At 35.3% G+C, this 13,377-nt stretch overlaps 2 protein-coding genes across 2 annotated transcripts in view; one reads left to right on the top strand and one right to left on the bottom strand.

Moving 5' to 3' along the window:
* Positions 1–13,377, bottom strand: part of LOC140154969 (agmatinase, mitochondrial-like) — a 498,181-nt gene that overhangs the window by 343,882 nt on the left and 140,922 nt on the right. The gene's annotated exons all lie outside the window — the stretch shown is intronic.
* LOC140154964 (uncharacterized) overlaps positions 1–13,377 on the top strand; it is a 51,533-nt gene that overhangs the window by 1,396 nt on the left and 36,760 nt on the right. Inside the window, exons 2-11 of the mRNA XM_072177625.1 lie at positions 96–186; positions 1,461–1,568; positions 3,500–3,586; positions 3,920–4,011; positions 4,208–4,276; positions 4,689–4,771; positions 5,705–5,823; positions 7,683–7,735; positions 11,510–11,573; positions 12,654–12,744. Coding sequence (XP_072033726.1) covers positions 96–186; positions 1,461–1,568; positions 3,500–3,586; positions 3,920–4,011; positions 4,208–4,276; positions 4,689–4,771; positions 5,705–5,823; positions 7,683–7,735; positions 11,510–11,573; positions 12,654–12,744 — 857 coding nt within the window. The remainder of the gene's footprint in view (positions 1–95; positions 187–1,460; positions 1,569–3,499; positions 3,587–3,919; positions 4,012–4,207; positions 4,277–4,688; positions 4,772–5,704; positions 5,824–7,682; positions 7,736–11,509; positions 11,574–12,653; positions 12,745–13,377) is intronic.

Raw genomic sequence — 13,377 nt, 5'->3', positions numbered from 1 at the left:
TATTTCTGACTTCCGACTGATTTTGCTTGATCACATCACAATTTATTATCATCAAAATTTGATTTAAATGTTAACCTGATTTTTTTTGCTACCAGTGAGGAGGTGTTTTCGTCATATAAAGCCAGTATTTCTATTCCTGGAGCTCAAGTTCATCCTGGTGATATAGTTGTAGCAGCTTCATTATCAGTAAGTACAGTATGCCAATGTTGGATTAATGGACCAGACATGATCATATAAACTGAGCTCAAAAAGAAACTTACATTTTTTACAACTTGTGAATAACAAGGTCATATCTTAAAATAGTGTCAATCAAAATGAACCAAAATTACACACAGGATCACTTTAATACTCTACTCAAAACACATGTCAGTAAACAAGCAGTTGTCCAACTGACACAACAGCAAAACGCACTGTCATGGGACAGCTTCCTGGACTTCCTCCACTTTCACAGCCCAACATTTGGCACCCAGCACAAAAAATCTGTGAGAATGCACACAAGATCCTTGCACAGATGATGAAACGGTGCTGCTTTCTGCTTTTCATACACTTTTTTCAAGAAACAGGGCTGGGCTGTGAATGTGGTCCAGGAAGCTGTTCCATGTCAGTGCATTTTTTTGTTTTTTCAGTTGGACAACTGCTTGGTTACTGACATGTGTTTAGAGTAGAGTATTGAAGTAATCCTGTGTGCAATTTGTTTTCATTTTTATGGAGAGGATTTTAAGATATGACCTTGTGAAAAATTATAAGTTTCTTTTTGAGGCCAGTTTAGTATCACAAACAGGGATAGAGCCTGCCTCTAATTTCCTGGAATGGGTCGACAGACTCTTAATTCATAAGAAGTAAAATTTTTGGGTCCAAGTTGTCAAAATATGAGGTCCTGGAAAATATGAGGTCCTGGACCCCCAAATGCAGGTTAGTGCCAACAGTAAATACAAGTAATGAAATGATTTTCAGAGGAAACAATTGTGTGGAAATGTAATTTGCGGATGAGGGTTTATCTTTGACCCCACACATACAATAGTATTGCATTTGAAACTACATGATTGGGGTGTGTGTGGTGGGGGGGGGGGGGCATTGGCATTGGCCTGCAAACAAGGACACACATACAAGATTTTCCACTTTAAACTGTGTCATACAAAAAAACATGCCATTTTAGTCCACTGTTAGGCGATGAAAACATACACACGTCCGTGGTTGGATAGCAATACACAAGGTATGATGAAATAATGGTTTGTAGTATAATTTTGAATGTTAATATGTGATAAAATAGTCCACTGTATCAATATCATGACAGCTTGTTAACGTCACAGGGACACACATGTGAAAGCTTATGTTCCATCAGGGAACTTGGATTATATTTTTGGGTCTCTGTTATCGGTATGACCATGTGAAAAATGTCTACACCAAAAATAATTTATAAATACCGACTTAAATTAGTTATGATGATTTTTTTTGTTCAGGATGTTCCACTGCCCAAAGCAACCTATGAGCTGGCCGAGTCTATCCCCTCAGACATGATAACATCAGGCAAACTCAGCAGTCTGCAGTTAGAAGGAGTATTATATGCAGTAAGTAATCTTCAGAACTAACCCTATCCCTATCCCATCAGACATGATAACATCAGGCAAACTCAGTAGTCTGCAGTTAGAAGGAGTATTATATGCAGTAAGTAATCTTCAGAACTAACCCTAACCCTATCCCATCAGACATGATAACATCAGGCAAACTCAGTAGTCTGCAGTTAGAAGGAGTATTATATGCAGTAAGTAATCATCAGAACTAACCCTAACCCTATCCCATCAGACATGATAACATCAGGCAAACTCAGTAGTCTGCAGTTGGAAGGAGTATTATATGCAGTAAGTAATCATCAGAACTAACCCTAACCCTATCCCATCAGACATGATAACATCAGGCAAACTCAGTAGTCTGCAGTTGGAAGGAGTATTACCGTAACCACTCTGGTATAAGCCCACCCCCCTAGATGGGCAATTTCACTTCAAAAGTGGGTGTGGGCTTATAACCGAGGAGGGGCTAGTAGTTGACTTTAAAAATAAGAAAAATCATCCCCATTTGTAAATGTCCAATGTATCAGTAATTTCTATCATCTTTTTCAATTTAAAAAAAATTTTAAGTACCGGTATGGAATGTTAATTTTTAACTGATATTTTTTTAAATATTTGTTCTTAAATGTGAAAGAAAAGTATTGATATGATTTTAACTTAGCCAAAATGACTACTGGGCTTATACCGAGTGCACCCTTGTTCCCGAATGGTTTGAAAAATAGGGGTGGGCTTATAGCGAAGGTGGGCTTATACCAGTGGTTATGGTATATGCAGTAAGTAATCATAAGAACTAATCCTAACCCTATCCCATCAGACATGATAACATCAGGCAAACTCAGTAGTCTGCAGTTAGAAGGAGTATTATATGCAGTAAGTAATCTTCAGAACTAACCCTAACCCTATCCCATCAGACATGATAACATCAGGCAAACTCAGTAGTCTGCAGTAAGAAGGAGTATTATATGCAGTAAGTAATCTTCAGAACTAACCCTAACCCTATCCCATCAGACATGATAACATCAGGCAAACTCAGTAGTCTGCAGTTAGAAGGAGTATTATATGCAGTAAGTAATCATCAGAACTAACCCTAACCCTATCCCATCAGACATGATAACATCAGGCAAACTCAGTAGTCTGCAGTTGGAAGGAGTATTATATGCAGTAAGTAATCATCAGAACTAACACTAACCCTATCCCATCAGACATGATAACATCAGGCAAACTCAGTAGTCTGCAGGTAGAAGGAGTATTATATGCAGTAAGTAATCTTCAGAACTAACCCTAACCCTATCCCATCAGACATGATAACATCAGGCAAACTCAGTAGTCTGCAGTTGGAAGGAGTATTATATGCAGTAAGTAATCTTCAGAACTAACCCTAACCCTATCCCATCAGACATGATAACATCAGGCAAACTCAGTACTACTGTCTGCAGTTGGAAGGTGTATTATATGCAGTAATAAATTCATCAGAGCATTGCAGGAAGTACAAGTGAAGAACCATCTTGTCACATCGCAGAAGTACACCAAATACAAAGTTGTATTTTAAATCGCAGTGGTACAATCCACATTCATATATCTTTATTAATTTACTAAAATTTGATAATGCAAATTGTATCATTAATTAAAGCAATACTTTAACATATGCTGATGAGGCCACCTTCAATTGTTTTCTTGTACTTGAATAAATCAACATACATGTACCTGCAAAAACTCAGGATGTTTATAACACATCAACGGAGTGACACCCATTGGCAACATAGCACTGTTTTACCTCATTACTTTGTGCTGTTTTGCCTCATTTGTTCAGCTCAAAATTAAAAGGGGACACATGACAGTGAAAACATTTTGTGGAAACAAAATCTATTTTGTTATGGAAATGTTACAATATTGCTTTATAATAATGTGAAAATTGTGTTTTTTATCCATTTCAGTGTCAGAGACATCAGAGGACCCTTCCGGATGGTAATAGAGCTGGTTTCTTCTTAGGAGATGCTGCTGGTGTAGGCAAAGGAAGACAGGTAAGACATTAACCCTGATTGCTACACAATACTGCAGGCTTAATCCTCCCCTACAGAGGACAATGTTGGGCAACACAGAAGAGGGCACCTCTGACCAAACTTATCAAGGAGTTAGGGCTAATCAGGACCATATGGTCAAAAAGTGACCAGAAATTACAGCTATTTACATATTTGGCCCTTGGCGTGTACATTTGAAATATGTTGGGTCCTCTTGTGGCATTTTCTGATTCATGCTACTTCTGCAAGTCATACTTGGTATTGAGTTTTGTCTTTATTTGACATTATGTTGTACTCTCTGTAAGTTTAATTAATTTATTGATTGATTTATTTTAGATTGCTGCCATCATCTTGGACAACTACGTACGGGGCAGGACAAAACACATTTGGTTTAGCATATCTGCAGATCTCAAAGTGGACGCACAAAGGTGAAAAAGGAGGGTGCATGTTAATGTTTAGTTGTTGTGAAAGTGTTCAGGTCCTCAAAAAATAAATAAGAGCTTAAATTTGTAGACTTTCCAAAATTAATTAATTTGCATAAATATAGAATTTAATCAATTTTAATCAATTCTTATTCACATACTTGGATTAAAAATACAATTGGTGTATTTCTTTTCATTATAGAGATGTGAAAGATCTTGGATGCCATATTAAAGTGATTGAAGGCTGCCAGCATTTGGACAAAGAAACAAGGTGAGATTGAATTTATTAATACTATTTTTTTTCATTTTAATTTTAATTATAGTTTGTTTGTATACACATATAATTTGTGATGCAATCAGGTCCATGGGGACCAAAAACCAGGCATTTTTTTAAATTGAGTATAATTATTACCGTATACATATATTACACTACCATACACCAAAGGTTGTGCATACTTAGTTCTAAAGTTCTGAAGTTTTGTGATATCTCTATCTTATGTATGTTATTGTTTTTTACTCCATATTTTTGACTTCACCTCAATTTCAAATTTGCCGCCTTTGTCCCCATGGACTAGATTGTGTCACATTTAGAGGTTATCTAATGTAACTTTGCTCAAATGTATCACCACCTACTACTCCTGCCATATAAACTTTTTCACTAATTTATTTTTGTTATTGTTTAGGGTATTTGGTCTACCATCAGACTTCACGCATGGAGTGATTTTCAGTACTTATGCTACTCTAGTGTCATCAGTTTCCAAAGGAGGTGAGTACTCTGAACCTACATCAGGGACATCAGAAAAGTGTGTGTGTGCGTGTGCTTAGGGTTGCCAAAAGATTTCAGCCCGAATCACAGGTCTAATAATCAAAAAGTCACCCAATTTTTCTCTTTACCATTGGTTTCTATGGGGCAGGAAACTATCGGAAGTCGTGGGAGCCAATGTTGAAAAGTCGCCCAAATTTGTACTTAACCATTGGTTTCTATGGGACAGGAAATTGTCAAAAGTCACAGGAAAAATCTTCAAAAGTCGCCTAATTGGGCTACCAAATCACGGGTTTGGCAACCCTGCATGTGCTGTGCACAGTGTAGTATCACTTGTAATTACTTGCTTTTATATTGAAATTAATTCTATTATATGCTAGTGCACACTCTTAACAAGATTAGTAAAGATCATAGTAGCAAGTATTTTGTGAGTTGTAAGTAGTCGCTCAAATTAACAAATTATGTACTAGACATGCATTGGATTGGGCACAGTTTACAGCTGTCTCATACTCTTGTAACATCAAGTAAAATAAAGTACAATATGAGGTTCACTTTTCTTTTTTTTTTAGCATGTCTATTATTCTCGTCACAACCATTGATCAGTTCAACTTTAATTTTCCGTAATCAAAAAACAAACAAAATATGTATTAAAATACATTACTACAAAGAAAGCTAAAACAAAAGGATTATGGAGGGAATGGTCGAAAAGCCAATAAGGCCAGCATTGACCAACCCCTTTTTGTAAGACAGTAGCAAGGAAGATAACATGCAATTGTAAATTTTTTATGAAAGTTTACCAATGATTTGGCTTCTTTAACATTTTATTTTGGGAGTTCCATCGGTGAAATTTGATGAAAGCAAATTATAAAAGTGCAAAAATGTTTTTCTTGGAAGATTTCTAGGAAGTTTGCAAAATAATATTTGCATTGATTGCAGGTGGATGGAGCAATAAGCGGCGTAGTCGTCTAGATCAGCTTATCAAATGGTGCGGAGGGGACAAGTTTGATGGATGCCTTATATTTGATGAATGTCACAAAGCAAAGCATTTTGTACCGGTAAGTAAAGTCTGCTGAGAACATTCATGTTGATATACTTGTTTGAAGAAGGGTATTACATTTACATTATCAATGTTAAAGCCACACTTGTAGCATTTGCACTCCTCTTCATCATCACACACAAGAAGAGATTTTATCTGTCATGAAAATGTCAGTCTTATCTCTATATACAGGAATAAGGCCAAAAAATTGTTGTGTTGCCCTCAGCGACCGACTCTAAATCCTGAAAAATCAAGGTCACATTTTTTTTTTAATGACAATTTTTACAGATATGTTCAAAAAATCAATGTTTTTTACTTCAAATTAATATTTTTAAAAACTGAAGGATTTAAAAAAAAAAAATCGACCAACCGACACAACTTTTCCATTTTCCCACTTGAGGGCAACATAACAATATTTTTTGCCTAATAATGGATATATCCTTCAATGTGAAGGACAAAATGTTATAGTGAGTAAAATTGTTCCCTTGGTTTTGTCAAAAATCCAAAAATATATGAATGATAATCTTTGAAAATGTAGTTATTAACAGCACAAACATAGACTTCACTTGCAACCCTTAGGGTACCTTATTTACTCTAATAAATGCCCTGGGGTGTTGCATTTTTCTACAAGGGGGGCATTTAATGGAGCCAAATTTTGAATGAAAAAAAAATCACGATATAACCTTGTTCATCCACAGGCGAAATACAAAAATGATTTTTGGCTGATTGTTAGAGGTGATTTTATTGGTAGGATAGGGAACATAATCACTCAAAATTTTATATTTTGGAGAGCATTTTTTACATGATTTCCGCAGTTCAGGTCACTTTTACATTACTCAAAGTATGGAGTGTCCATTAGGGAGGAGGTGTTTAGTAGATTAAATATGATATGTGTGATTATTGAGGGATATGTGTAGGAGAAGAATGTGCGATTCTGAAAATGTCAATTTCTGTGTAAAAATGGGATCTAGGGCAAATGTCAGAAATATTTAAAAAATAAGGCAAATTTCATTGGAATGTTTTAAAATAACATCATATGTTGTATAACTAGATTTGAATGCTTTCTAAAAATCCGTTACAAACAAGTGGGTGGTATTGGGTTCCATTCTTGCTACAAATAATCTGTACTAAACTGAGCTCAAAAGAAACTTATAATTTTTCACAACATGTGAATCACAGGGTCATATCTTAAAATCCTGTCCATCAAAATGAACCAAAATTACACACAGGATTACTTCAATACTTCACTCAAAACACATGTCTATAACCAAGCAGTTGTCCAACTGACACAACAGCAAAACGCACTAACACGGAACAGCTTCCTGGACACTATTACAGCCCAATATTTGGCACCCAGCACAAGAAATCTGTAAGAATGCCTACAAGATCCTTGCATAGATGATAATTGATAAAACGGGGATGTGTTCTGCCTTTCATGCACTTTCTTCAAGAAACAGGTCTTGTTCCTTACTATTCCACTTATTCTTTGGGAATTATCACCTGTGAAAGGATCTTGTAATCATTCTCACAGATTTCTTGTGCTGGGTGCCAATTATTGGGCTGTGAATGTGGTCCAGGAAGCTATTCTATGTCATTGCATTTTGCTGTTGTGTCAGTTGGATAACTGCTTGGTTACTGACATGTGTTTAGAGTAGAGTATTAAAGAAAATCTGTGCGTAATTTTGGTTCATTTTGATGGACAGGATTTTAAGATATGTCCTTGTGAAAAATTATAAGTTTCTTTTTGAGCTCAGTTTATATACTTTGCTGTTTACTAAATGCTTACAATGACATAAAATTATTAAAGACTATTTGTAGTGGCATTCACATTTATACCAATACTCAAACTTTACATAGTATGTTATTTTTGTTTCTTAGGGCAAAGAAAGCAGTAGTACCAAAGTGGCAGTAGCAGTCACATCAATACAGAGGTAGGTGAAATGAGTTCAATGGTCCAAAACATCATTGTTGGAAATGCTAATATATTACTCAATATACATTAGTACCCAGCAAATGCAAACATTCTTGTTTTTGGAAAAAATGTTTTAATAATATTATATGTTGCATTGACTTAGGCAGACCTTCATTTTTAAGGAGCTCACTTGCACCAGAGCTCCTACAGCTTTCCTTAACAACATTTCAGGAGTATGATTTTCTAAGCTCCTCAATACTTAAATCCCTATGTTTTAATGCAGATATTAAAAGATTGAGCTCCTTGTTGAGCACCTTAGTTTAACTCAGGAGAGTGATTAACAGAGCTCCTGCAATGTTCAAAAATGAAGGCCTGCTTAGGAAGATTTTCAACATTTTTTTTTGGGGGGGGGGGGGTGGGGCTGAAACTTGAAAAAAAAATTGGTAGGCCACCCTGGGGGTGCCTGAGGGGATCAGACAATTTTGCAAAATATAGGTCACAAACACCCATTTTCCCTCTATTTTATCACAATTTTTTAACTTCCCCCAGTTCCTAAGCCTATGTGTTGGATTATATAAAGGTCATTAAAAATTTTATAGGAAAAAGCACTACTTCAACATCGTTAAAATGTTGTGGAAATGTTATTGTAAATATCTTTTATAAACATTTTTGCTGACATTTTGGCAACACTTAAATAACATTAAGTTAGAATGTTTGCAGCAAGTTTTCAAAAATGTTTTCAAATGTTATTAAAATGTTTGATACCCTTTACATGAGAGGTATTACCTATGTGCCTTGCAAATGAAGGAAAAAGATGCAAACATCCTCATTGTTGACCATTTTCATGATTTCAGGTGGCCATAGATTATTTTCCTAATTATATTTATTATATTGATAAGCCCTCAGCTCTGTAGTATGTGCTTAAAAGCACTTTGGCAACACCAATTTATTGTAGCACATCATTTATCACTCTTCACTTAATTTCAGAAAAGCTCTCCTTCATTGAAATGAAATATTTCTATAAATCCTACATTGAACATAGCAGAACTTGAGGTACTCAAAAATTATATGGACAAAGTCTCCACACCATTATTTTGAAATGTGCAGTGAAAGTTTGTATATTTTTAATCATGCTGACATCTGTATACAAGGATATCCCTGATAATTGTTCAAATAGTTAATCAAATATACTGGAAGCTGTCAAGTGGACCACTTGAAAGAACTCTTGACCTGCACTGATAGTAATCTAAGGCAGTTGAATGACAGCTAACACTATTGGACTAATGTTGATATAGGTTAGTCTTGTATAACGTTCTACGTTAAAGCTGCAAGTACATCTATTCTGTACGCTTTAAAATATGTGTGCAACTGTCCACTATAGGACTCTGTAAACAAACAATATGACATAATAATAACATGTAAAAGAAATTTAAAACACACATAAGCAGGCATGCACAACACACATATCATCACCCCCCACATACCCCTACATGTATTCGCTAGGCCGGGACTCAGTACTTAACCATCCAAATGGGGGACACATTTTTTCTGATTTTCTGCGCCTAACTGGGGACGTTGACCTGTGTTACACAAATTATACACAATGTTTTTGGATTTTAACCTGTCTTCCAGGGACTGATTTTGATATCAGCAATAGAGGATTTATTGTTAGCAGCCCATTGCACATGTCAGCTAAATGGGGACAGTCCCCTGTTGCAGTAATGTCCATGGTTGGAATGTTAAGTTTCATATTAACCTCCACATTTGCAGGCAATATGCACCCATCTCACATGAATACGAGCAAACACAGACAACAATACACCACTTCAGAGTTTTCAGTTTGGACACAAGTATAGACTGTCACTACATCTTCAACTTCAGCCGGCAGTTATAATGCTTCTTTCAACCTAGCAATTCTGTCCAGTTTCTTGTGCATCCCCTATAACACATATTTCTTGTGTGTGTGTCCTCGTTTACTGATGTTTTCAAACACACCCCCCCCCCACACCAAAAAAAAGTTCTGTTTTATCATTTCAGTAAAAATAGATATGCAAGATAACAGAATCACTTTCAATCACTTTAAACACACAAGGCAAAGAGCCAAAATTGATAAACATTTCGATGATATATGATTCATCAGTATTGTTTACATTACAATATATATGTCAGTAGATAGTTTAATGGGGCTTCAATTATGATGAATCGATGCGCAGTGTCCCTAATTTAATCATACCTCCATTTGAGGAAAGTTAACATGCTATTAAAGATACATATTATCAATCATGAGAAACCCATTATGGTGATTTTGAAGGCTGACACGTTTTAATTTTTTTTCCTTGGTATATTCACAGAAGTTGGCAATGTTAGTTGAAAAAGTTTCAGTTAAAGTGGCCCAGGGAACAGCTAATTGTGCTATTACAGTTAATTCCAAACACCCCTGTGGAAGACATGACTTTAGTCTTCCACACAGTGAGTGTGAATTTGGAATGGGGTTACCTGAATGGGTGACTCAATTTGAAATCTACACCCCTGTGTAAGAGATAAAGGTTATATCTTCCATAGGGGTGAATGGATTGCAACTGGAAGAATAGCCTGATAAGACTAAACGATACACGTTTGTTTCCTTCAGGCAATCCAAAATCCATCCAAAATACTTTGTACATTTGTTTGTTTTATTATCATATTAAGTATTTCTCGTCAAATTAATTGTGTAGTTTCATTGTGAAAAGTGTAACTTTCAGAAAAACTATGTAATGCTTTGTAAAGAATAACAAAATAAAAAAATGATGGAAATCATACATTACGTTGATATACATTGATATAGAATGGAGTACACCCATTTGGGGGCAGCACCTACGTGAACTGCGCTTTGCATATTAACCGACGCATGCTTTTGTGAATTAACATGTACACAGGCGTAAGTTGAGACTTACTGGCTTGTGCAGTAACAAAAACCGATTAATTCTCGCTTATTAATAGCTGATCATATTATAGATAGTTGGCTGTCACATTCTGATATCAGAAGAGCCCTATACACTATATATACCTAACATTAAGTACTTGATTTGGTCAATAATAATAATAATAAAATAGAAAGAAAAACCTTGGTGATACTTCAATTAATCACTCTCTCATAATTGCTTTAAAAGAGCATTCACTCTACGTCATACTGAAAATTAAAAAAAATCATGAACTTGCCTTTTCTGATCTCGTTATTGGCAGGGGCACATTTACTAATCTACTTTTTGATTCACAAGAGCACTTAACTCTATGTCATACTGAAAACAACAACAACAAATTAAACAAAAAAATGAGTGTTTATCACATTTCTGCCCCAGACAAAAAGTACATACATTACATTGAACCTATCGGTAAGTGGTACAAGAATTTGGAAGGAGGCCAAGATGGATATGGTCAGATTATGACATTGATATATTTAGCATATTTACTTTACATGATAAATACTGTAAACTAGGCTGAAAGGTTTTAGACCTTTGGACCTTGTAAAACTCCACCAACTTGCTAAGTTGAAGACACTTATACTGTTTTGATAATTAAAGGGTATTCTACTTAAAAAAAGTAAAATAGATCTCAAGCTCATGCCCTGGTCATGGAAAATCCAAGAACCGTTCCATGACCCACATATCAAAGAAAATAATAATTTGTGATCCATTTTAAAATGATGTGTTCCACTGATCATAGTAAATGAAAATCATCTGTTTCACATCAGTGGATTAATTTCTTGCTTGACTAATTTGGTTGACTGATTTCTTGATTTTGTGATTGATTCTAGAATGCTGCCCAATGCCAGGGTTCTGTATTGTAGTGCAACAGGGGTCACTGATGTCAAAAATATGGTAAGAAATGTGTTTTTCACATAAATAACAATTGTTTCTACAGGAATCCCTGTTTTTTTGTTGTTGCCCACATTTCAGTGTTTTTATGTCTTTTAAGCCTCTTTTTGTGTCATATTTTAAGCACTATTTCCGGGTTTTCTTTTCAGAATTGTCCACTTTTTTCATTGAAATGTATACTCATGCTTGGATATCTGATTAATTTGTATTATTAAACATCTAAATGTCATCACTGTAAAATCTTCATAATCATAGCTTTTTGACAAGTTGCAATTTTAGAGAGCAGGGTTTGGGAAAACTTTGGTCGTCATTCATCTGAGAGAAAGAAAATATGAACAATCAAGGAGTGTAATATTGAAAATATTCAATTTCCAAGATTTTTCCATCAGCACCTTTGAAAGTGCTATGTTTTGATGCAAACCCCATGAAAATTGAACTTCTGGTTACCAAGTTATAAGCAATTTATCAGTCTCTGAAACAGATGCCACTTTTCAGGTTTTAGCCTGAATTCAGGTTTTTGTAGGTCCAAATTCCCATGTTTTTACTTATTTCCAGCCCGTTTTGGGGCTTTTTGGCCTGCATTCATGTGCTTTTTCAGGTTTTTCTCACCAGTGTCAGGTTGAATTTGACAAAAATAAAAACAATGACCCATCCACATAAATAACATCATAAAAACTCCAGACCCATTGGGATAGTAAAGAAGTGAAAATACGACCGATATTGATGGCACATATTCGATGCGATCAAGCTAAATGAGTCTGATATCACTCAAAATCAAAATTCAGTTTTCAATTTCATCTCCGGGCTTCATTTTGCTGAAAACCTTTCCTAATTAGACTTAATGCTCAGGACAACAAAATATAAAGTTAGTTGGCTGTATCTCAAAATCAATTCCCAATATCTGACTCATTTTACTTGATCACATGACTTCTGTACCTATCCTTTTCTACAGAGTACCCTTGCTGGTTTTTTTTATTCAAACATTGGTAGACAATTAACCATGATGTAGCTCAAGTGAACATTGTAACTCTTTGAAATCTGAATGAGACATATTGTAATCTTGTAGCATCTTTACATTTACAGGCCTTCATGGAAAGATTGGGACTTTGGGGAACAGGTGCACCATTTAAATCGTTTGATCACTTCCTAGAAGCCATTAATAGAAGAGGACTTGGTAAGTTTATCTATATTATTGTCTTTTGGATCAAAACATTTTTAGAATGATTAATATTTTATGAATCAAGGATTATGAATGATAATTAATATTGTTTGACTGTTTGTGTAATATGAATTAGAGCAGGGATAATAATGTGTGTTATGATGTAGTGGTAGTGATGTGTGTCTGCCTATCTGTCGTAAGTATACTAGTATTACCTAGCTAGAATGTTCATCCTGTATATGGTAGTGGAAAAAAACTACCCTGGTCTACGGATGGACAGACTTTCCAAGTAGGGTCGGTCAGTCAGGAATTTGGTTTTTGTGAAAGAGGCTTAATGACACTAAAAATTAACAATTTTTGCAAACATATTTTGAAAATTTTCTGAAATTTTTCACAAATTTCAGGCAAAATTAATCCCATACAGCTGCAAGGAAAACAAATCTCCAAACCCAAATTCTGTATCAGTTGGGTCCGTAGAAAGGGTTTGTTTTTTATTACCTAATTGGTTCATTTTCTTCACTGAAATGGAGGCTGACTATTACAATACCAAAGTTGGACCATAGATATGGTACACCTTTAGTCATCTATAGATCACGTACTACAATCAAAGTTGCACCAGGGATAAATCATGGCAAAGCAATCCCGCTA

This window comes from Amphiura filiformis, chromosome 6 (assembly GCF_039555335.1).
Source record: "Amphiura filiformis chromosome 6, Afil_fr2py, whole genome shotgun sequence".
Lineage (NCBI taxonomy): Eukaryota > Metazoa > Echinodermata > Ophiuroidea > Amphilepidida > Amphiuridae > Amphiura > Amphiura filiformis.
The sequence above is the reverse complement of the archived record's forward strand: the minus strand, read 5'-3'. Positions and strand labels throughout refer to the sequence as shown.